General features: G+C 44.3%; 1 protein-coding gene across 1 annotated transcript in view; it reads left to right on the top strand.

The window, feature by feature from the left end:
- adam11 (ADAM metallopeptidase domain 11) overlaps positions 1 to 24593 on the top strand; it is a 365266-nt gene that overhangs the window by 156958 nt on the left and 183715 nt on the right. The window contains exons 12-13 of the mRNA XM_059955670.1: positions 14185 to 14269; positions 15159 to 15249. Of these exons, the coding sequence (XP_059811653.1) occupies positions 14185 to 14269; positions 15159 to 15249 (176 nt within the window). The remainder of the gene's footprint in view (positions 1 to 14184; positions 14270 to 15158; positions 15250 to 24593) is intronic.

Raw genomic sequence — 24593 nt, 5'->3', positions numbered from 1 at the left:
TGTATATAATTGACTTAGATGATGGAAAAGATGGCTTTGTTGCCAAGTTTGCAGATGATGCGAAGATTAGTGGAGGGACAGGTAATGCTGAAGAAACAGGTAGGCTGCAGAAAAGCTTAGTCAGATTAGGAAAATGGGCAAGACAGTGGCAAATGAAATACAATGTTGGAAAATACATGGTCATGCACTTTCGTTGCAGAAATAAATGTGTGGACCATTTTCGAAACAGGGAGAAAATCCAGGAATCTGAGATGCAGAGGGACTTGTGCAGAACACCCTGAAGGTTAACTTGCAGCTAGAGTCGGTGGTGAGGAAGGCAATTGCCATGTTAGCATTCATTTCAAGAGGTCTAGAATACAAAAACAAGGAGGTGATGCTGAGGCTATTTAAGGCACTGGTGAGGCCTCACCTTGAGTATTGTGAAGAGTTTTGGGCCCCTCATCTTAGAAAGGATGTGCTGGCATTAGAGAGGGTCCAGAGGAGGTGCACAAGGATGATTCCAGGAATGATAGGGTTATCAAAAGAGAAACATTTGATGGCTCTGTGTCTGTACTCGCTCAAACCTTTTGAATATTGAAAGGCCTAGACAGAGTGGAAAGGATGTTTCCCATGGTGGGAGAGTCTAGGACATAGAAACATAGAAAACCTACAGCACAATACAGGCCCTTTGGCTCACAATGCTGTGTTGAACGTGTACTTACTTAAGAAATTACCAAGGGTTACCCCTAGCTCTCTATTTTTCTAAGCTCCATGTACCTGTCCAGGAGTCTTTTAAAAGACCCTATCTTATCTGCCTCCACCACCATCACCGGCAGCCCATTCCACGCACTCACCACTCTCTGTGTTAAAAAACTTACCCCTGACATCTCCTCTGTACCTACTTCCAAGCACCTTAAAATTGTGCCCTTTCATGCCAGCCATTTCAGCCCTGGGAAAAGGCCTCTGACTATCCATCCGATCAATGCCTCTCATCATCTTATACACCTCTATCAGGTCACCTCCCTTCCTCCATCACCCCAAGGAGAAAAGACCAAGTTCACTCAACCTATTCTCATAAGACATCCTCCCCAATCCAGGCAACATCCTTGTAAATCTCCTCTGCACCCTTTCTATAGTTTACACATCCTTCCTATAGTGAGGTGACTAGAACTGAGCACAGTACTTCAAGTGGGGTCTGATCAGGGTCCTACATAGCTGTAACATTACCTCTCGGCTCTTAAGCTCAATCCCATGGTTGATAAAGACCAAATGACCGTAAAAAATTAGTATCCCGCTTTATATTATATTTCATCTTTTCCCTCCTTATAGAATTTTTTAGTTGTCTTTTGTTGGATTTTAAAAGTTTCCCAATAATCTAACTTCCCACTTATTTTTGCAGTCTTACATGCCCTTTCCTTGGCTTTTATGCAGTCCTTAACTTCCCTTGTCAGGCACGGTTGCCTACCCCTGCCATTTAAGAATCTCTTCCTCTGTGTAACATATCTATCCTACACATTGTGAACTATTCCCAGAAACCTCAGCCATCTCTGCTCTGCTGTCATCCCCACCAGCATCCTCCTCCAATCCACCTGGGAAAACTCCTCTCTCATGCCTCTGTAATTCCCTTTATTCCATTGTGATACTGATACATCTGATTTGTGCTTCTCCCTCTCAAATTGCAGTATAAATTCAATCAAATTATGATCACTGCCTCCTAAGGGTTCCTTTACATTCAGCTGACTAATAAAATCTGGGTTATTACGCTCAATCTAAAATAGCCCTTCCCCTCGTAGGCTCGAACACAAGGTGCTCTAAAAAGCCATCTTGTAGGCATTCAACAAATTCCCTCTCTTGTGATCCAACACCAACCTGATCATCCCAATCCCTTTGCAAATTGAAGTCCCCCATTACAATTGTGACATTACTCTTACTCTTTTCCAGCTCCCTTTGCAATCCCAGCCCCTCATCTTGGCTACTATTTGGAGGCCTATATATGATACCCATAATGGGTTTTTCACCCTTGCAATTTCTTAACTCCCCCCACAAAGATTCAACATTCTCTGACCCTATGTCACCTCTTTCTAAATATGCAATTCCATCTCTGACCAACAGAGCCACACCACCGCCTGTGCTTTCCTGCCTGTCCTTTCAATACAAAGGATATCCTTCATTGTTAAACTCCCATCTATGGCCTTTATTCAGCCACGACTCAGTGAATCCCACAATGTCATACTGACCAATCTCTAATTGCAGCGATTTGGGCCCTGCTTCAGCGTACTGTCATGCTGGCTCATCTTCAGACATCCCATCCTATTGTTTTTAGCAATAATTTTTTTTGTTAGTTAGCATGCAGACTGTATTTTCTCTTTTTTCAGTGCCTTGCCCTTGAATTGTTTAAATTTTATATCTAATTGTTGGTCTTTGCACTAGCTCTGGGTTTTTGTTTTGTAGGTATCTCATTTGGGATCATGGAGACTGTTAAACTTTGTTCTAGTCACTTTTATGCATTTGAGGATAATTTAATTGGCACGGTATTGTCAATGTCCAGAATTCCTATGTGCTCCAGGGTGTATTTCAGGGGGATGGAGGGAACATGCAAAAGGGAACCCTCTTTGTTGGGTCATTGAGGTTCCTCGGCAAGTGAAACTCAGACCATGTTCTTCTGTGTATCATGAGTAATTTCAGTTCATCGAGATTTTGTATTGTTTGCCTGAGCTCTTGTTAAATTCTATTATAAATCTCAGAATCAGAATTAATATAATTCTTTTGTAAACAATCATTAGTTTTGTTTGAATCACCAAAGTTTCTATAATTCCTGCACTTGAGTTTGTTAGTAATCCTCACAATTCCCACTCTTTATCTTCTGCCAGTCAGCCAATCTTCTATCCATTTAGTACCTTTCACATAATACCATGGCCTCTTAACTTGTTAAGCAGCCTCATGTGTGGCACCTTGTCCAAGTCCTTCTGAAAATCCAAATAAACAACATCCACTGGCTGACTGTCCTTTGTCTATCCTGCCTGTTACTTCATAAAAGAATTCCAATGGATTTGTCGGTCAAGATCTTTCCTGAAGGTAACCATGCTGCTTTTTTATCATATGCCTCCAAGTACCCTGAAACCTCATCCTTAATAATAAACTCCAACATCTTTTCAACCACTGAAGTCAAGTTAACTGGCTTATAATTTCCTTTCTTCTACTTCCCTCCCTTCTTAAAGAGTGGAGTGACATTTGCAATCAGGAACCATTCCAAAAGCTGGTGATGACCATTTCATTTCTACTCCAATGTTTTCTAACTACATCATCATACTCTTCTAGTATCTTCAGAATGGACAGTTATGAGTCAAGTATACTCTTCTAATGGATAAACAAATCTGCTCTATCCCTCCATTCTCCCACATTAATGATCAAATGAGCTGAAATAACTCGCCCCACTGATGGGCCAAAATATTGAACACACAACCTTGACAAAGCTATTACCGGTGTAACCCTCAGACTCGGCTAGCGGCATACTCTAGGGGGAGACAGACCTTTAGAACCTCATTCCAAGTCCACTCCAACCAGCGGTCTACCAACTCTCTCCATTTGCAAGTTCTCTTCATCTCTCACAAATCCCTTCTCTCAGACACACAAGAAAGAAACAACATGCCTCTCATTGGATGGCACACATTCCAAAGCCCCTGTTATCTCTAGTCGTACCCCAAACATTGCTGCTACAGAGAAACCATTACATTAGAAGTGAATCTTTACAGCAAGGCCATTACATTAGCAGTGAAACCTTACAGAGAGGCCAGTACATCTATAATGATTATATTCAAAGGAAGTTAATGATGCTATGCAATGCCATTATAATTAATTAACATTCAGTGCAAATTCCAGATACAAATAACATTAGCAGCAATGGTGATTGCAAATAAAAGCTTCTAAACAGTGTGACCAATAGTTTAGCAGACCATTAGACATTTTTAAGTTATCACTGAACACTCCACCCACTAGAAATTAATTGCATGCAATTAAACTGCTCTACCAGCTATATGTTGTTTGTAGACCAAAGAAAGGTAACAACCCAAAATCAATCTTACCTGCTGTCGGTAAAAATCGATCTGGTGCTATTGGGGTGACAGTAATGACCTGCTCAAGGCCAGGTTATCAAAGCATGGTGGTTCCTGGTAGATCCATTCATTTATCCACAGCAAATAGAACAATACAGCACAGTACAGGTCCTTCGGCCCACAATGTTCGGCCCTCAAACCCTGCCTCCCATATAACCCCCCATCTTAAATTCCTCCATATACCTGTCTAGTAGTCTCTTAAATTTCACTAGTGTATCTGCCTCCACCACTGACTCAGGCAGTGCATTCCACGCACCAATCACTCTGAGTAAAAAAACCTTCCTCTAATATCCCCCTTGAACTTTCCTCCCCTTAACTTAAAGCCATGTCCTCTTGTATTGAGCAGTGGTGCCCTGGGGAAGAGGTGCTGGCTGTCCACTCTATCTATTCTTCTTAATATCATGTATACCTCTATCATGTCTCCTCTCATCCTCCTTCTCTCCAAAGAGTAAAGCCCTAGCTCCCTTAATCTCTGATCATAATCCATACTCTCTAAACCAGGCAGAATCCTGGTAAATCTCCTCTGTACCCTTTCCAATCCTTCCACATCCTTCCTATAGTGAGGTGACCAGAACTGGACACAGTACTCCAAGTGTGGCCTAACCAGAGTTTTGTAGAGCTGCATCATTACTCCGCAACTCTTAAACTCTATCCGTCGACTTATGAAAGCAAACACCCCATAAGCTTTCTTAACTACCCTATCAACCTGTGAGGCAACTTTCAGGAATCTATGGACATGTACCCCCAGATCCCTCTGCTCCTCCACACTCCCAAGTATCCTGCCATTTTCTTTGTACTCTGCCTTGGAGTTTGTCCTTCCAAAGTGTACCACCTCACACTTCTCTGGGTTGAACTCCATCTGCCACTTCTCAGCCAACGTCTGCATCCTATCAATGTCTCTCTGCAATCTTCGACAATCCTCAACACTATCCACAACACTACCAACCTTTGAGTCGTCTGCAAACTTGCCAACCCACCCTTCTACCCCCACATCCAGGTCATTAATAAAAATCACAAAAAGTAGAGGTCCCAGAACAGATCCTTGTAGGACACCACTAGTCACAACCCTCCAATCTGAATGTACTCCCTCCACCACGACCTTCTGCCTTCTGCAGGCAAGCCAATTCTGAATCCACCTGGCCAAACTTCCCTGGATCCCATGCCTTCTGACTTTCTGAATAAGCCTACCATGTGGAACCTTGTCAAATGCCTTACTAAAATCCATGTGGGTCCCATCTACTGCACTACCCTCATCTATATGCTTGGTCATCTCCTCAAAGAACACTATCAGGCTTGTTAGACACGATCTGCCCTTCGCAAAGCTATGCTGACTGTCTCTGATCAGACCATGATTCTCTAAATGCCCATAGATTCTATCTCTTAAGAATCTTTTCCAACAGCTTTCCCACCACAGACGTAAGGCTCACTGGTTTATAATTACCCAGACTCTCCCTACTATCTTTTTGGAACAAGGGGACAACACTTGCATCCCTCCAATCCTCCGGTACCATTCCCGTGGACAACGAGGACATAAAGATCCTAGCCAGAGGCTCAGCAATCTCTTCCCTCGCCTCGTGGAGCAGCCTGGGGAATATTCCGTCAGGCCCTGGGGACTTATCCATCCTAATGTATTTTAACAACGCCAACACCTCCTCTCCCTTAATATCAGCATGCTCCAGAACATCAACCTCACTCATATTGTCCTCACCGTCATCAAGTTCCCTCTCAGTGGTGAATACCGAAGAGAAGTACTCATTGAGGACCTCGCTCATTTCTACAGCTTCCAGGCACATTTTCCCACTTTTATCTCTAATCGGCCCTATCTTCACTCCTGTCAACCTTTTGTTCTTCACATAATTGAAGAATACCTTGGGATTTTCCTTTACCCTACTCACCAAGGCCTTCTCATGCCCCCTTCTTGCTCTCCTCAGCCCCTTCTTAAGCTCTTTTCTTGCTATCCTTTATTCCTCAATAGACTCATCTGATCCTTGCTTCCTAAACCTCATGTATGCTGCCTTCTTCCACCTGCCTAGATTTTCCACTTCACTTGTCACCCATGGTTCCTTCACCCTACCATTCTTTATCTTCCTCACAGGGACAAATTTGTCCCTAACATCCTGCAAGAGATCGCTAAACATCAACCACATGTCCATAGTACATTTCCCGGCAAAAACATCATCCCAATTCACACCTGCTAGCCTTATAGCCTCATAATTTGCCCTTCCCCAATTAAAAATTTTCCTGTCCTCTCTGATTCTATCCTTTTCCATGATAATGCTAAAGGTCAGGGAGCGGTGATCACTGCCCCCCAGATGCTCACCCACTGAGAGATCTGTGACCTGACCCGGTTTGTTACCTAATACTAGATCTAGTATGGCATTCCCCCTAGCCGGCCTGTCAACATACTGTGACAGGAATCCATCCTGGACACACTTAACAAACTCTGCCCCATCCAAACCCTTGGAACTAATCAAGTGCCAATCAATATTAGGGAAGTTAATGTCACCCATGATAACAACCTTGTTATTTTTGCACCTTTCCAAAATCTGCCTCCCAATCTGCTCCTCGGTATCTCTGCTGCTACCAGGGGGCCTATAGAATACCCCCAGTAGAGTAACTGCTCCCTTCCTGTTCCTGACTTCAACCCATACAGACTCAAAAGAGGATCCTGCAACAGGAATGTTTGCCAGTGCTGCTCGGGGGGGGGGGGGTTTAAACTAGATGTGCAGTGGGCAGGGATCCAGAATACGAGAGAAGATGATTTGATGAAGGATAAGGGACAGGTGGGGAATACACGTTTCCCGAATATTAATTGTGTAAAGGAGAAAGGTGAGACAGAACATGTGTTGGAAAAGTTACATGTACAGAGGGTTGGTCAGAAGGAGCATTGGGTTAAATGTGATCTTGAGAAGGTCATCAAAATTCAAGGTGCAATTAGCCCGATGGAAGTTCAAGGAGCTGGGTTAGGTACAATAGACAGTGTTTTAAGCAAAGAGAGGAGGAATAGGCTAAGAATTCTATACTTGAATGCGCATAGTGTCAGAAATAAGACAGATGAGCTTGAAGCTCAGATGAAAATGGGGAACTACGATATTGTTGGGATAATGGAGACATGGCTGCAAGGGGATCAGGCCTGGGAATTGAGTGTACCAGGGTATACGTGCTATCGTAGAGACAGAAATATGGGAAGAGGGGATGGGGTGGCCCTGTTGGTGAGGAATGAGATTCAGTCCTTAGCAAGGGGTGACTTAGGAACAGGGGAAGTAGAGTCTGTGTGGATTGAGCTGAGGAACAGTAAGGGTAAAAAGACCCTAATGGGTGTTGTGTACAGGCCCCCAAACGGTAGCGTGGATATTGGGTACAAGTTGATTAGGGAGTTAACATTGGCATGTGCTAAAGGTAATGCAGTCGTTATGGGAGATTTCAACATGCAGGTGAACTGGGAGAATCAGGTAGGTGCTGGACCCCAGGATAGGGAGTTTGTGGAGTGTCTAAGGGTTGTATTTTTGGAACAGCTTGTGCTTGAGCCAACCAGGAACGAGGCTATTTTGGACTTGGTGATGTGTAATGAACAGGAATTGATAAGTGATCTTGAAGTAAAGGAGCCATTAGGAAGTAGTGATCATAACATGATAAGTTTTTATCTACAATTTGAGAGGGATAAGGGCAGATCAGAGGTGTCAGTGTTGCAATTAAATAAAGGAGACTACGGAGCCATGAGGGAAGAGCTGGCCAAAGTTAAATGGGCGGATGCCCTGGCAGGAAAGACAGTGGATCAGCAGTGGCAGATATTCTTGGGGATAATACAAAAGATGCAAAAGCAGTTCATTCCAATGAGAAGGAAGGATTCAAAGAGGGGGAAAGGGGCCACAGTGGTTGACAAAGGAAGTCAGAGATTGTATAGCATTAAAGAAAAAGAAGTATGACAGGGCTAAGATGAGTGGGAATACAGATGATTGGGAAAATTTTAAGGAGCAGCAGATCTTAACTAAAAAAGCAATACAGAGAGAAAAAATCAGGTATGAGCTCAGTCTAGCCAGGAATATAAAAGGGGATAGCAAAAACTTTTTTAGCTATGTGAAGAGAAAGAAGATAGTTAAGAACAATGTTGGCCCCTTGAAGAATGAATTGGGAGAAATTGTTATGGGAAACAGGGAAATAGCAACAGAATTTAATGCGTACTTTAGATCTGTCTTCACCAGGGAGGACACAAGCAATCTCCCAGATGTATGGATGGGCCAGGGTCATAAGATATCAGAGGAATTGAAACAGATTGACATTAGGAAAGAAACTGTGATGAGTAGACTGATAGGACTGAAGGCTAATAAATCCCCGGGTCCAGATGGTCTGCATCCGAGGGTTCTAAAAGAGGTGGCTCAGGAAATTGCGGATGCATTGGTAATCATTTTCCAATGTTCCTTAGATTCAGGATCAGTTCCTGAAGATTGGAGAGTGGCTAATGTTATCCCACTTTTCAAGAAGGGAGGGAAGGAGAAAACGGAGAACTATCGCCCTGTTAGCCTAACGTCAGTCGTGGGGAAGATGCTTGAGTCCATTATTAAGGACGAAATAGTGGCATATCTTGATAGCAGTAATAGGATTAGGCCAAGCCAGCATGGATTTACCAAGGGCAAATCATGCTTGACTAATCTGTTGGAGTTTTTTGAGGGTGTAACAAGGATGTTAGACGAGGGTAAGCCAGTGGATGTAGTGTACCTCGATTTTCAGAAGGCATTCGATAAGGTGCCACATAGGAGATTGGTGAGTAAAATCAGAGCTCATGGCATTGGGGGCAGGGTTTCAACATGGATAGAAAACTGGTTGGCAGATAGAAAACAAAGGGTAGCAGTGAATGGGTGTTTCTCGGACTGGCTGGAGGTGACTAGTGGGGTACCACAGGGCTCTGTATTGGGACCACAGCTCTTTACGATTTATGTCAACGATTTAGATGAGGGCATTGAAAACTATATCAGCAAGTTTGCTGACGATACTAAACTGGGTGGCAGTGTGACATGCAAAGAGGACGTTAGGAGAATACAGAGAGACTTGGATAGGCTGGGTGAGTGGGCAGATACTTAGCAGATGTCATTCAATGTGAATAAATGTGAAGTTATCCACTTTGGAAGCAGGAACAAGAGGGCAGAGTATTGTCTGAACGGTGTAGAGTTAGGTAAGGGAGAAATGCAAAGAGACCTAGGAGTCCTAGTTCATCAGTCAATGAAGGTGAATGAGCAAGTGCAACAGGCAGTGAAGAGGGCAAATGGAATGTTGGCCTTTGTTACAAGGGGAATTGAATACAAGAGCAAGGATGTCCTTTTGCATTTGTACAGGGCCCTGGTGAGACCACACCTGGAATATTGTGTACAGTTTTGGTCTCCAGGTTTAAGGAAGGACATTCTGGCAATTGAGGAAGTGCAGCATAGATTCACTAGGTTGATTCCTGGGATGGCAGGGCTGTCTTACGCAGAGAGATTGGAGAGATTGGGCTTGTACACGCTGGAATTGAGGAGATTGAGAGGGGATCTGATTGAAACGTTTAAGATAATTAAAGGATTTGATAGGATTGAGGCAGGAAATATGTTCCAGATGTTGGGAGAGTCCAGTATCAGAGGGCATGGATTGAGAATAAGAGGTCAGTTATTTAAAACAGAGTTGAGGAAAAACTTCTTCTCCCAGAGAGTTGTGGAGGTGTGGAATGCACTGCCTCGGAAGACGGTGGAGGCCAATTCTCTGGATGCTTTCAAGAAGGAGCTAGATAGATATCTGATGGATAGGGGAATCAAGGGATATGGGGACAAGGCAGGGACTGGGTATTGATAGTGAATGATCAGCCATGATCTCAGAATGGCGGTGCAGACTTGAGGGGCCGAATGGTCTACTTCTGCACCTATTGTCTATTGTCTATTACCCACCCTTTCTGTAGCTGTAATAGTATCCCTGACCAGTAATGCCACCCCTCCTCCCCTTTTTCCCCATCTCTGTCCCTTTTAAAGCACTGAAATCCAGGAATATTGAGAATCCATTCCTGCCCTGGTGCCAGCCAAGTCTCTGTAATGGCCACTACATCATAATTCCATGTATGTATCCAAGCTCTCAGTTCATCACCTTTGTTCCTCATGCTTCTTGCATTGAAGTACACACACTTTAGCCCTTCTACCTTACTACCTTTACACCCTTTATTCTGTTTTTCTTTCCTCAAAGCCTCTTTATATGCTAGATCTGGCTTTACTCCATGCACTGTACTTGCAGCTCTCACATGACCTTTATCCTCCTCCACCTCACTATCTGCTCTAACACTCTGGTTCCCCTCCCCCTGCAAATCTAGTTTAAACCCCCTGGAGCAGCACTAGAAAACCTTCCCGCAAGGATGTTAGTCCCCCTCCAGTTCAGGTGCAACCCATCCCATCGGAACAGGTCCCACCTTCCCTGGAACAAGGTCCAATTGTCCAGAAACATAAAGCCCGCCCTCCTGCACCATCTTCTTAGTCACGTATTTAGCTGCATTATCTTCCTATTTCTAGCCTCACTAGCACGTGGCCCGGGTAGCAATCCTGAGATTGCAACCCTGGAGGTCCTGTCCTTCAACTTTGCACCTAACTCCCTAAACTCTCTTTGCAGGACCTCCTCCTTCTTCCTATCCACGTCATTGGTCCCTACGTGGACCACAACATCTGGCTGTTCACCCTCCCTCTTGAGAATACTGAGAATTCGATCCGAGATATCGTGGACCCTGGCACCAGCAAGGCAACAGACCATCCAGGATTCTCGATCTCTTCCACAGAACCTTTTATCTGTCCCCCTAACTATCGAATCCCCTATTACTACTGCTCCCCTCTTTTCCCTCCTTCCCTTCTGAGCTGAGGGTCCAGTCTTGGTGCCAGAGACACAACCACTGCAACTTGTCCCTGATAGGTCGTCCCCACCAACAGTATCCAAAACGGTATACTTATTATTGATAGGAACGGCCACAGGGGTGCTCTGCTCTTTCTGTCTATTCCCCTTCCCTCTCCTGACAGTCATCCAGCTACCTGCCTCCTGACTTTTAGGGGTGACTATTTCCCTGTAACTCCTGTTTATATCTGCCTCTGCCTCACGAATGATCCAAAGTTCATCCAGCTCCAGCTCCAGCTCCAGTTCCCTAACTCAGTTTGTCAGGAACTGCAGCTGGATGCACCTTTTACAGGTGTAGTCATCAGGGACAATTGTGCTCACCCTGACTTCCCACATACAAATGGAGCACTCGCCTGCCCTAACTGTACCTGGCCTTACCGCACTGGGAGCAAGCTCGTCCTCAGACTCTGCTCACCAAAGCCTTTCTATTCTGTCGCCCGCTCTGTTAATCTGCTCGCTTTTTAAACTCTCCCGCTGCCTCACGAGCCGACTTACACACGCTTGCGCAGTCATGCCCCATTCAAACTGCCGAAGAAATAAAAGACACACTGAACACAACCTGTGCAGAACCACTGTAAAGACTCACACCTACCAAAAAAGCAAGATGCAAATAGATGACATGATGTAGCCTAGTTCCTCCTGATATCAAAAACCCAGGGGCAGATCCTTCCTGCTTGGGTGAAGGTAAACTTAGCAAGTTTAGGGAGCATTGTTCAATGAGAGATACTGTGGCTCTGGTCATGAAAACAAGGAAGAATATATTGGGCTTAAGGGGCGTCAGAGATGAGATCCCTTGATGAGTATAAAAAGGTTAAGTATACTCTTAACGAGGAAATCAAGAGGGCAAAGAGAGCATGAGATGGATCTGGAAGGTAAGGTTAAGGTAAATTTAAAGAAGATCTATAGCTATATTAAGAGTAAGATGGTGGCTAGGGAGAGAGTAGGTCTCCTTAAAGTTCAGCAGGGCTGTCTATATCTTGAGATACAGGAGATGGGTGGGATTTTTAATGAATATTTTTCCTCAGTGCATCCTTGGACTTTGCTGGAGGTTAGAGGAGAAATTGTGGAATCCCTAGCAGAGATAGAAGATTCACCTTAGACAGATTGGAGGAATGGGCAAAGAAGTGGCAGATGGAATATAGGTAAGTAAATGGTCGTGCACTTTGGCAAAAGGGAAAAAGGCATGGAATATTTTTTAAATGGTGAGAAAATTCAAAAATCAGAGGGGTAGAGGGACTTGAGTGTCCTCGTGCATGATTCCCTAAAGTTTAACTTGCAGGCTGAGTTGGTGGTAACGATGGCAAATGTAATGTTAACATTCATTTCGAGAAGACTAGAATATAAAAGCAAGTATGCAATGCTGAAGCTTTATAAGGCATTGATCAGAATGCATTTGGAGCATTGTAAGCAGTTTTGGGCTTTTATCTAAGTAAGTATGTGATGGGATTGCTGAGAGTCTAGAGGAGGTTCACATGACTGATCCCACAAATGAAAGGGTTAATATATGAGAACTGTTTAATGGCTGTGGGCATGTACTCAGTGGAGTTTAGGAGAATGAAGGGGGATCTCATGGAAACCTATTGAATATTGAAAGGTCTGGATAGAGTGGATGTGAAGAGGATGTTCTAATATAGGTGGAATGTAGGACCAGAAGGCACAACATCAGAAGTGAGGGATGTTTATTTAGAACAGAGATGAGAAAAAAATTCTTTAACCAGAGGGTGTTGAATCTGGGGAAATCATTGCTAAAGACAGTCATGCTGGCCAGTTCATTTGGTATAATGAAAGCAGAGGTTGGTAGGTTCTTGATTAGTCAGGGAGTCATAGGTTATGAGGAGAAGGCAGGAGAATGGAGTTGAGACCAGCTTTGATGAAACGGGATGAATGGCCTAATTCTGCTCCTAAGTCTCATGGTCTATGTTTACAGCACAAAAGTCTTTGTGCACATTAGATATTAGCTTGTTCCTTGCAGTGCCATGAGGAAATTGTTTTCCGTGTTAGAAAAATGCGAAAGGACTACTTTACAAAGTAGTGTGATTGCTGGAGCTCAGCACAGTTGCATATTGTAACCTCAGTCAATTTACATCGTCTAACAGAAGCCCTAAAATGCATGCACACATACTGTACCCTACCTGGACAGGAGCTTATAAGCAGCTGCTTAGGGACATGAGCCTCATTTAGTCTGCTTGCATTGGAGAGATAGTTCAGAAATGGCTGCAAATACTACCTGTCTTTGTAGGGCAATTGACAATCATCATTCTAGAGGCAGGAACCTCCCCTACTTGTAGATAAAGGAGGTCTTAACCTTGAGCATTAGCATTTGCTCTTTGAGATGATTCAATGCCTGGCATTGATGGAGAACTGAAAAATCATGGCTCAAGTAGGAAGGGTCCTTTAAATTATGCCTTAAAAGGTCTTCATCCTGGAGTTCCAACACAATGGGTACTAGGAGTCTCCCTTGCACCCACACCTCCTCTGCTCTGGTTTGATTGGTGAGCTGCCACACCAACATCATTGACATGCTGATGAGCTCTACAGTGCAAGTAGTCAGAAGCTCTTGGTGCTGTGGATATTGTTCATCTTCATGCCCATTGAGATGCTGCTTCACACAGAAAGATGGTGCAGCCTATCAGCAACCTGCATATGCCCATCTTCCAGGATCACTCAGCCCTCACTTGCCACATTGTTTAATGCTTCCTGTCCTACTACTCTACTCTTGTCATGATAAGTAGTAGAAAGTCTGGATCAAAATCTATCTCTGAAATGAAGCATTTGTCCAGGTATCCTTGGGTTTTAGCAGCCTCATAGGACATGAGCAGTTCCAAGCAAGATTCCAGTGGGATATAGTCAATGTGGTCACTTAATGGATAGGTGGCAAATCAAAGATTTCCTGCTTGTGAATGTAATAGCCTTGATCAAACAATGGACTTTGTCATCACAGCTTCTCCTTGATACAAATTCAGTGGAGATACCATTGAGATGATCTCCCTCTCCAAATAACCACATGATGATTTAAACTCCTCAAACTCAATTTTTAAATAAATACATCCAGCCACATGCAAGAAGTTGTGATCTACTGTTGTGTGATGTATATATTTTGAACTACCACTTTAAATAATTTAAAAATCATTTCAAAATGCAAATGTCATGAATAATTTCACTGCATGAACGGTATTGTGTATTCTGACATTCTTGTTCACAGAGGCCGCTTATTTCAGTCCAGTCACAGTGCAACAGCTTATATTGGAGGAATCTGCTCTCCAACTAAAGGAGGAGGTATTAACGAGGTTTGTCACTCTTGTTTTTTTTTACTGTGGCAGATTTGTCTCAATTCTCTTCCTCACCTCCCCTACTCTATAACCTGGAGCATGTGGAGTGCAGGCCTGAAACATCAGGTGTTATTTCCCTCCATAGATGCTGCCTGCCTTGCTGAGTTCCTAGCCATCTTATTTAAATAGTTAGGAATATCAGAGGAGGAGAATCCACTAATGAAAGCACTCCTGATCCTCCTGGTTTACATCTTGGGTCCAGCCACTCTCTGCTCCTTTCCCTTGTTGGATTTTGGAAAAGCTAGGAATCCTACCCTGCTAGTAAAACAGACACACTTAAAAGATGTCTTAAACACTTCCTTACCCCTTGAGAGTGGCTGATGATCTCCCTCAGAGTCCATCTCTGTGAAAACCAGATGTGGGCTCATTGAGGTCAGATTATCCATTTTGTTATTTTTTTACAAATTCCCCAACCCACTGACCCAACCCAGAGAATTAAAATCATCACTGTTTGTTTCTGGGATTTAGACTAATTTTGGACTGCCAGGCCTGCTGAGTTCCTCCAGCATTTTGTGTTTGTTGCTTGGATTTCCAGCATCTGCAGATTTTCTCTTGTTTAAGATGTGGGAAAATTGCTTTACCCAATCTATTATGAATAAGCTTCCAGGAAGTACATTAAAAATTCCTGATCATTGACAAATCTGGTGCAATGTTGTGTAAGTAGCACCGGTACTATTACTGAATATCAAATAGATGCCAGCACATTGCATGGAAATCTCCTATTAACTGCTGTAAATCAAATGATGTTACGATAACAAGTGTTTAACCCAATCAAGAGAGGATGAATTTCCACCCCGAATGACTAGTTTTGCATTGATGCTTAATCTTTTATTATCTTTTTTTTCAGTATGGAAAAATTAGTTCAATGGCTCTTGCACTGACACAAAGTTTGGGCCTGAACCTTGGAATGATGTGGAATACACAACGTATAGGACCTAGTAAGTATCGGGCTTTGGATGTGCACAGAATGCTGGAAGAACTCAGCAAGGTTTCAGCCTGAAATGTCGACTGTACTCTTTTCGATAGATGCTGCCTGGCTGGCTGAGTTCCTCAAGCATTTTGTGTGTGTTGCTCAGATTTCCAGCATCTGCAGATTTTCTCTTGTTTGGGCTCAGGGTGTGGATTGCTGCCAGTCATTGTGGATCGGCAGGAGTCATGGGCGACTCTGCAAGATGGCCTTTTTGTGATCATCCGGACATAGAGTCATAGAGAAGTACAGCACAGAAGCAGGCCCTTTGACACAGCTAGTCCATGCCAAAACCATTTAAATTGCCCACTCCCATTTATCTGCACTGGACACATAGCCCTCCATATCCTTATTATCCATGTACGTATCCAAACATCTCTTAAATTTTGAAAGTGAGCTTACATAGAATGCTTGTGCTGGCAGCTCATTCCACACTCTTACTACCCTCTGAGTGAAGAAGTTTCCTCTCATGTTCCCCGTAAACTTCTAACTCTTAAGCCATGACCTCTGGTTGTAGTCACACCCAACCTCAGTTGGAAAAACCTGTTTGCATTCACCCTATCTATCAATAGAGGTTTGACCAGAAGCCAATTGGACATCAGAAGTTGAGAGAAGGGGTCTTCAATCAGGTCCACTGACCGAGGATAAAATGCAGGAGCGATTCATGACAGCGTAACAGAGCTTTGACCAGCACACAATTGGTGTTTGAGATTAATTAACAAGATCGAATTAAAGGAAAGCAGGGGCAAGCACAGCAGCCATCAGCTGAGTGGACATAGACAGAGTGGTGATATTAAGGCTTGAGCTCGTCGAGGCTAAAGTGCGTGTACTTCAATGCAAGAAGCATCAGGAACAAAGGTGATGAACTGAGAGCTTGGATACATACATGGAATTATGATGTAGTGGCCATTACAGAGACTTGGCTGGCACCAGGGCAGGAATGGATTTCAGTGCTTTGAAAGGGATAGAGAGGGGGAGAAAGGGGAGGAGGGGTGGCATTACTGGTCAGGGATACTATTACAGTGGCAGAAAGGGTGGGTAATGTAGCAGGATCCTCTTTTGAGTCTGTATGGGTGGAAGTCAGGAACAGGAAGGGAGCAGTTACTCTACTGGGAGTATTCTATAGGCCCCCTGGTAGCAGCAGAGATACCGAGGAGCAGACTGGGAGGCAGATTTTGGAAAGGTGCAAAAATAACAGGGTTGTTATCATGGGTGACTTTAACTTTCCTAATATTGATTGGCACTTGATTAGTTCCAAGGGTTTAGATGGGGCAGAGTTTGTTAAGTGTGTCCAGGATGGATTCCTGTCACAGTATGTTGACAAGCCGACTAGGGGGAATGCCATACTAGATCTAGTATTAGGTAACGAACCGGGTCAGGTCACAGATCTCTCAGTGGGTGAGCATCTGGGGGACAGTGATCACCGCTCCCTGTCCTTTAGCATTATCATGGAAAAGGATAGAATCAGAGAGGACAGGAAAATTTTTAATTGGGGAAGGGCAAATTATGAGGCTATAAGGCTAGAACTTGCGGGTGTGAATTGGGATGATGTTTTTGCAGGGAAATGTACTATGGACATGTGGTCGATGTTTAGAGATATCTTGCAGGATGTTAGGGATAAATTTGTCCCTGTGAGGAAGATAAAGAATGGTAGGGTGAAGGAACCTGGGTGACAAGTGAAGTGGTAAATCTAGTCAGGTGGAAGAAGGCAGTATACATGAGGTTTAGGAAGCAAGGATCAGACGGGACTATGGAGGAATATAGGGTAGCAAGAAGGGGCTGAGAAGAGCAAGAAAGGGGCATGAGAAGGCCTTGGCGAGTAGGGTAAAGGAAAACCCCAAGGCATTCTTCAATTATGTGAAGAACAAAAGGATGATAGGAGTGACAGTAGGACCAATTGGAGCTAAAAGTGGGAAGATGTGCCTGGACGCTGTGGACGTGAGCGAGGTCCTCAATGAATACTTCTCTTCGGTATTCACCACTGAGAGGAAACTTGATGATGGTGAGGACAATATGAGTGAGGTTGATGTTCTGGAGCATGTTAATATTAAGGGAGAGGAGGTGTTGGAGTTGTTAAAATACATTAGGACGGATAAGTCCCCGGGGCCTGACGGATTATTCCCCAGGCTGCTCCACGAGGCAAGGGAAGAGATTGCTGAACCTCTGGCTAGGATCTTTATGTCCTCATTGTCCACGGGAATAGTACCGGAGGATTGGAGGGAGGCAAATGTTGTCCCCTTATTCAAAAAAGTTAGTAGGGATAGTCCAGGTAATTATAGACCAGTGAGCCTTACGTCTGTGGTGGGAAAGCTGTTGGAAAAGATTCTTAGAGATAGGATCTATGGGCATTTAGAGAATCATGGTCTGATCAGGGACAGTCAGCATGGCTTTGTGAAGGGCAGATCGTACCTAACAAGTCTGATAGAGTTCTTTGAGGAGGTGACCAGGCATATAGATGAGGGTAGTGCAGTGGATGTGATCTACATGGATTTTTGTAAGGCATTTGACAAGGTTCCACATGGTAGGCTTATTCAGAAAGTCAGAAGGCATGGGATCCAGGGAAGTTTGACCAGGTGGATTCAGAATTGGCTTGCCTGCAGAAGGCAGAAGGTCGTGGTGGAGGGAGTACATTCAGATTGGAGGGTTGTGACTAGTGGTGTCCCACAAGGATCTGTTCTGGGACCTCCACTTTTTGTGATTTTTATTAACAACCTGGATGTGGGGGTAGAAGGGTGGGTTAGCAAGTTTGCAGACGACTCAAAGGTTGGTGGTGTTGTAGATATTGTAGGGGATTGTCGAAGATTGCAGGGAGACATTGATAGGATGCAGAAGTGGGCTGAGAAGTGGCAGATGGAGTTCAACCCAGAGAAGTGTGAGGTGGTACACTTTGGAAGGACAAACTCCAAGGCAGAGTACAAAGAAAATGGCAGGATACTTGGGAGCGTGGAGGAGCAGAGGGATCTGGGGGTACATGTCCACAGATCCCTGAAAGTTGCCTCACAGGTAGATAGGGTAGTTAAGAAAGCTTATGGGGTGTTAACTTTCATAAGTCGAGGGATAGAGTTTAAGAGACTCGATGTAATGATGCAGTTCTATAAAACTCTAGTTAGGCCACACTTGGAGTACTGTGTCCAGTTCTGGTTGCCTCACTATGGGAAGAAAGTGGAAGCATTGGAAAGGGTACAGAGGAGATTTACCAGGATGCTGCCTGGTTTAGAGAGTATGGATTATGATCAGAGATTAAGGGAGCTAGGGCTTTACTCTTTGTAGAGAAGGAAGATGAAAGGAGACATGATAGAGGTGTACAAGAAATTAAGAGGAATAGACAGAGTGGACAGCCAGCGCCTCTTCCCCAGGGCACCACTGCTCAGTACAAGAGGACATGGCTTTAAGGTAAGGGGAGGGAAGTTCAAGGGGGATATTAGAGGAAGGTTTTTCACTCAGAGAGTGGTTGGTGCGTGGAATGCACTGCCTGAGTCAATGGTGGAGGCAGATACACTAGTGAAGTTTAAGAGACTACTAGACAGGTATATGGAGGAATTTAAGGTGGGGGGTTATATGGGATGCAGGGTTTGAAGGTTGGCGCAGCATTGTGGGCCGAAGGGCCTGTAATGTGCTGTACTGTTCTATGTTCTATAAAGAGAGGCTTCACTCAGAGAAAGCAAAGGAAAGAAAAGGGCAAGTGGCAGATACCAGAGAATACCCCAGTGGCTGTCCCCCTTAATAATAAATAGTCCTGTTTGAGTACTGTTGTGGGCGAGATGGCCTACCTGGGGGAAGCAACAGTGGCTGTGCCTCTGACACAGAATCTGGCCCTGTGGCTCAGAAGGGTAGGGAAAGGAAGAGGATGGCAGCAGTGATAGGGGACTCTATAGTTAGGGGGTCAGACAGGTGATTCTGAGGATAGAACATAGAATAGTACAGCACAGTACAGGCCCTTCAGCCCACAATGTTGTGCCGACCCTCAAACCCTGCCTCCCATATAACCCCCCACTTTAAATTCCTCCATATACCTGTCTAGTCGTCTCTTAAACTTCACTAGTGTATCTGCCTCCACCACTGACTCAGGCAGTGCATTCCATGCACCAACCACTCTCTGAGTGAAAAACCTTCCTCTAATATCCGCCTTGAACTTCCCTCCCCTTACCTTAAACCCATGTCCTCTTGTACTGAGTGGTGCCCTGGGGAAGAGGTGCTGGCTGTCCACTCTACTCTCATGGATGCAGGAAAGAAACACGGATGGTAGTTTGCCTCACAGGTGCCAGGGTCTGGGATGTTTCTGATCACGTCCACAATATCCTGAAGTGGGAAGGAGGTCCTGCCAGAGGTCATGGTACATATTGGTACCAACAACCTAGGTAGGAAAGGGAGGAGGTCCTAAAAACAGACTACAGGGAGTTAGGAAGGAAGTTGAGAAGCAGGACATCAAAGGTAGTGATCTCGGGATTACTGCCTGTGCCACGCGACAGTGAGAATAGGAATAGAGTGAGGTGGAGGATAAATGCGTGGCTGTGAGATTGGAGCAGGGGGCAGGGATTCAGATTTCTGGATCATTGGGACCTCTTTTGGGGCAGGTGTGACCTGTACGAAAAGGACGGGTTGCACTTGAATCCCAGGGGGACCAATATCCTGGTGGGGAGGTTTGCAAAGGCTATTGGGGAGAGTTTAAACTTGAATTGCTAGGGGGTGGGAACAAAACTGAAGTGACAGAGGAAGAGGCAGTTGCCTCACAAATAGAGAAAGATTGGAGACTGCGAGAGGGAGGATAGGCAGGGGATAGAGAATGGATGCACTCAGACCGATGGTTTGAGATGTGTCTATTTTAATGCAAAGAGTATTATAAACAAAGCGGATGAGCTCAGTGCATGGATCAGTACTTGGAGCTATGACATTGTGGCCATTACAGTGACTTGGATGGTTCAGGGGCAGGAATGATTACTTCAAGTGCCAGGCTTTAGATATTTCAGAAAGGACAAGGAGGGAGGCAAAGGAAGTGGGGGCCTGGCACTGTTGATCAGAGATAGTGTCATGGCCGTAGAAAAGGAGAAATTTATGGAGGGATTGTCTACGGAGTGTCTGTGGGTGTAAGTTAGAAGCAGGAAGGGGTCAATAAATTCTCCCTATAGATGATGCCTGGCCTGCTGTGTTCCACCAGCATTTTGTATGTGTTGTTGAATAAATTGACTGGGTTTTTTTTATAAACCACACAATAGCAACAGGAACATCAAGGAGCAGATAGGGAGACAGATTCTGGAACGGTATAATAATAACAACAGGGTTGCTGTGGTGGGAAATTTTAATTTCCCAAATATTGATTGGCATCTCCCTAGAGCAAGGGGTTTAGATTGGGTAGAGTTTGTTAGGTGTGTTCAGGAAGGTTTCTTGACACAATATGTAGATAAGCCTACAAGAGGAGAGGCTGTACTTGATCTGGTATTGGGAAATGAACCTAGTCAGGTGTCAGATCTCTCAGTGGGAGAGCATTTTGGAGATAGTGATCAGAATTCTATCCCCCTTACCATAGCATTGGAGAGGGATAGGAACAGACATGTTAGGAAAGCGTTTAATTGGAGTAAGGGGAAATATTAGGCTATCAGGCAGGAACTTGGAAGCATAAATTGGAAACAGATATTCTCAAGGAAATGTACGGCAGAAATGTGGCAAATGTTCAGGGGATATTTGCGTGGCGTTCTGCATAGATACGTTCCAATGAGACAGGGAAAGGATGGTAGGGTACAGGAACCGTAGCGTATAAAGGCTGTTGTAAACCTAGTCAAGAAGAAAAGCTTACGAAAGGTTCAAAAAACAAGGTAATGATACTGATCTGGAAAATTATAAAGCTAGCTGGAAGGAGTTTAAGAATGAAATTAGGAGAGCCAGAAGGGGCCATGAGAAGGCCTTTGTGGACAGGATTAAGGAAAATCCCAAGGCATTCTACAAGTATGTGAAGAGCAAGAGGATAAGACGTGAGAGAACAGGACCAATCATGTGTGACAGTGGAAAAATGTGTATGGCACCAGAGGAGATAGCAGAGGTACTTAATGAATACTTTGCTTCAGTATTCACTGTGGAAAAGATCTTGGTGCTTGGAAGGATGACATAGAACCATAGAACATTACAGCACAGAAACAGGCCTTTTGGCCCTTCTTTGCTGTGCCAAACCATTTTTCTGCCTAGTCCCACTGACCTCCACCTGGACCATATCCCTCCATATACCTCTCATCCATGTACCTGTCCAAGTTTTTCTTAAATGTTAAAAGTGAGCCCGCATTTACAACTTCATCTGGCAGATCATTCCACACTCCCACCACTCTCTGTGTGAAGAAGCCCCCCCCCCCCAATGTTCCCTTTAAACTTTTCCCTCTTCACAGTTAACCGATGTCCTCTGGTTTTTTTTTCTCTGCTAGCCTCTGAAAAAGCCTGCTTACATTCACTCTATCTATACCCACCATAATTTTATACCCCTGTATCAAATCTCCCCTCATTCTTCTACACTCCAGGGAATAAAGTCCTAACCTATTCAACCTTTCTCTGTAACTCAGCTTCTCAAGTCCCAGCAACATCCTTGTAAACCTTCTCTGCACTCTTTCAACCTTATTAATATCCTTCCTGTAATTTAGTGACCAAAACTGCACACAATACTCCAAATTCGGCCTCACCAATGCCTTATACAACCTCACCATAACATTCCAACTTTTATATTCAATACTTTGATTTATAAAGGCCAATGTACCAAAAGCTCTCTTTACTACCCTATCTACCTGTGACGCCACTTTTAGGGAATTTTGTACCTGTATTCCTAGATCTCTCTGTTCTATTGCACTCTTCAGTGTCCTACCATTTATCTTGTATGTTCTACCTTGGTTTGTCCTTCCAAAGTGCAATACCTCACACTTGTCTGTATTAAACTCCATCTGCCATTTTCCAGCCCATTTTTCCAGCTGGTCCAGATCCCTCTGCAAGCTTTGAAAACCTTCCTCACTGTCCACTACATCTCCAGTCTTTGTATCAGCAAATTTGCTGATCCAATTTACCACATTATCATCCAGATCATTGATGTAGATGACAAATAACAATGGACCCAGCACTGATCCCTGTGGCACACCACTAGTCACAGTCCTCCACTCAGAGAAGCAATCCTCCACTACCACTCTCTGGCTTCTCCCATCAACTAACCTCCCATACGGGACCTTGTCAAAGGCCTTACTGAAGTCCATGTAGACAACATCCACTGCCTTCCCTTCATCCACTTCCCTGGTAACCTCCTCAAAAAACTCTGATTGATTTGTTAAACATGACCTACCACGCACAAAGCCATGTTGACTCTCCCTAATATGTCCCTGTCCATCCAAATACTTGTAGATCCTATCTCTTAGTACTCCTTCCAATAATTTACCTACTACCAACGTCAAACTTACCGGTCTATAATTTCCCGGATTACTTTTTGAGCCTTTTTTAAACAACGGAACTACATGAGCAATCCTCCAATCCTCTGGCACCTGACCCGTCGATTTTGACATTTTAAATATTTCTGCCAGGGTCCCTGAAATTTCAACACTAGTCTCCTTCAAGGTTCGAGGGAATACCCTGTCAGGTCCTGGGGATTTATCTACTCTGATTTGCAGTGGACTGAAAAGCTTGAGCATGTAGATATTAAGGAAGATGATATGCTGGAGATTTTGGAATGCATCAAGTTGGATAAGTCACCTGGACTGGACAAGATGTACCCCAGGCTACTGCATGAGGTGAGGGAGGAGATTGCTGAGCCTCTAGCGATGATCGTTGCATCATCAGTGGGGATGGGAGAGGTTCCTGAGGATTGGAGAGTTGTGGATGTTGTTCCCTTATTCAAGAAAGGGAGTAGAGTTAGCCCAGGAAATTATAGATCAGTGAGTCTTACTTCAGTGGTTGGTAAGTTGATGGAGAAGATCCTGAGAGGCAGGATTTATGAACATTTGGAGAGGTATAATATGATTAGGAATAGTCAGCATGGCTTTGTCAAAGGCAGGTCATGCCTTATGAGCCTGATTGAATTTTTTGAGGATGTGACAAAACACATTGATGAAGTTAGAGCAGTAGATGTAGGTGGATTTCAGCAAGGCATTTGATAAGGTACCCCACGCAAGGCTTATTGAGAAAGTTAGGAGGCATGGGAACCAAGGGGAAATTGCTTTGTGGATCCAGAACTGGCTTGCCCACAGAAGGCAAAGGGTGGTTGTAGGTGGGTCAAGTTTTGCATGGAGGTCGGTAACCAGTGGTGTGCCTCAGGGATCTGTTCTGGGACCCTTACTCTTCTTGGTTTTTATAAATGACCTGGATGAGGAAATGGAGGGATGGGTTAGGAAATTTGCTGATGACACAAAGGTTGGGGGTGTTGTGGATAGTGTAGAGGGCTGTTAGAGGTTACAGCGGGACATTGATAGAATACAAGAATGGGCTGAGAAGTGGCAGATGGAGTTCAACCCAGATAAGTGTGAGGTGGTTCATTTTGATAGGTCAAATATGATGGCAGAATATAGTATTAATGGTAAGACTCTTGGCAGTGTGGAGGATCAGAGGCATCTTGGGGTCTGAGTCCATAGGACACTCAAGGCTGCTGCGCAGGTTTACTCTGTGGTTAAGGAAGCATACGGTGCATTGGCCTTCATCAACCGTGGGACTGAGTTTAAGAGCCGAGAGGTAATGTTGCAGCTATATAGGACCCTGGTCAGACCCCACTTGGAGTATTGTGCTCAGTTCTGGTTGCCTTACTATATGAAGAATGTGGAAACCATAGAAAGGGTACAGAGGAGATTTATAAGGATGTTGCCTGGATTGGGGAGCATACCTTATGAGAATAGGTGGAGTAAACTTGGCCTTTTTTCCTTGGAGTGAGGGAGGATGAGAGGTGACCCGATAGAGGCGTATAAGATTATGAGAGGCATTGATCGTGTGGATAGTCAGAGGCTTTTACCCAGGCTGGAATTACTCGCATAAGAGGACACAGGTTTAAGGTGCTGGGGAGTAGGTACAGAGGAGATGTCAGGGGTAAGTTTCTTACTCAGAGAGTGGTGAGTGCGTGGAATGGGCTGCCAGTGACGGTTGTGGAGGTGGATACGATAGGGTCTTTTAAGAGACTCCTGGACAGGTACAAGGAGCTTAGAAAAATAGAGGCCTATGGGTAAGTTTAGGTAATTTCTAAGGTAAGGACGTGTTTGGCACAAGTTTGTGGGCCGAAGGGCCTGTATTGTGCTGTAGGTTTCTGTTTCTGAAAGCTCAGGTTTTTTCATTTGCTTCTTTATATCTGCTCCTCTAGGTAGAGGTGACAGGCAGGAT

The sequence above is a fragment of the Hypanus sabinus genome, chromosome X1, assembly GCF_030144855.1.
Source record: "Hypanus sabinus isolate sHypSab1 chromosome X1, sHypSab1.hap1, whole genome shotgun sequence".
NCBI lineage: Eukaryota > Metazoa > Chordata > Chondrichthyes > Myliobatiformes > Dasyatidae > Hypanus > Hypanus sabinus.
The sequence above is the reverse complement of the archived record's forward strand: the minus strand, read 5'-3'. Positions and strand labels throughout refer to the sequence as shown.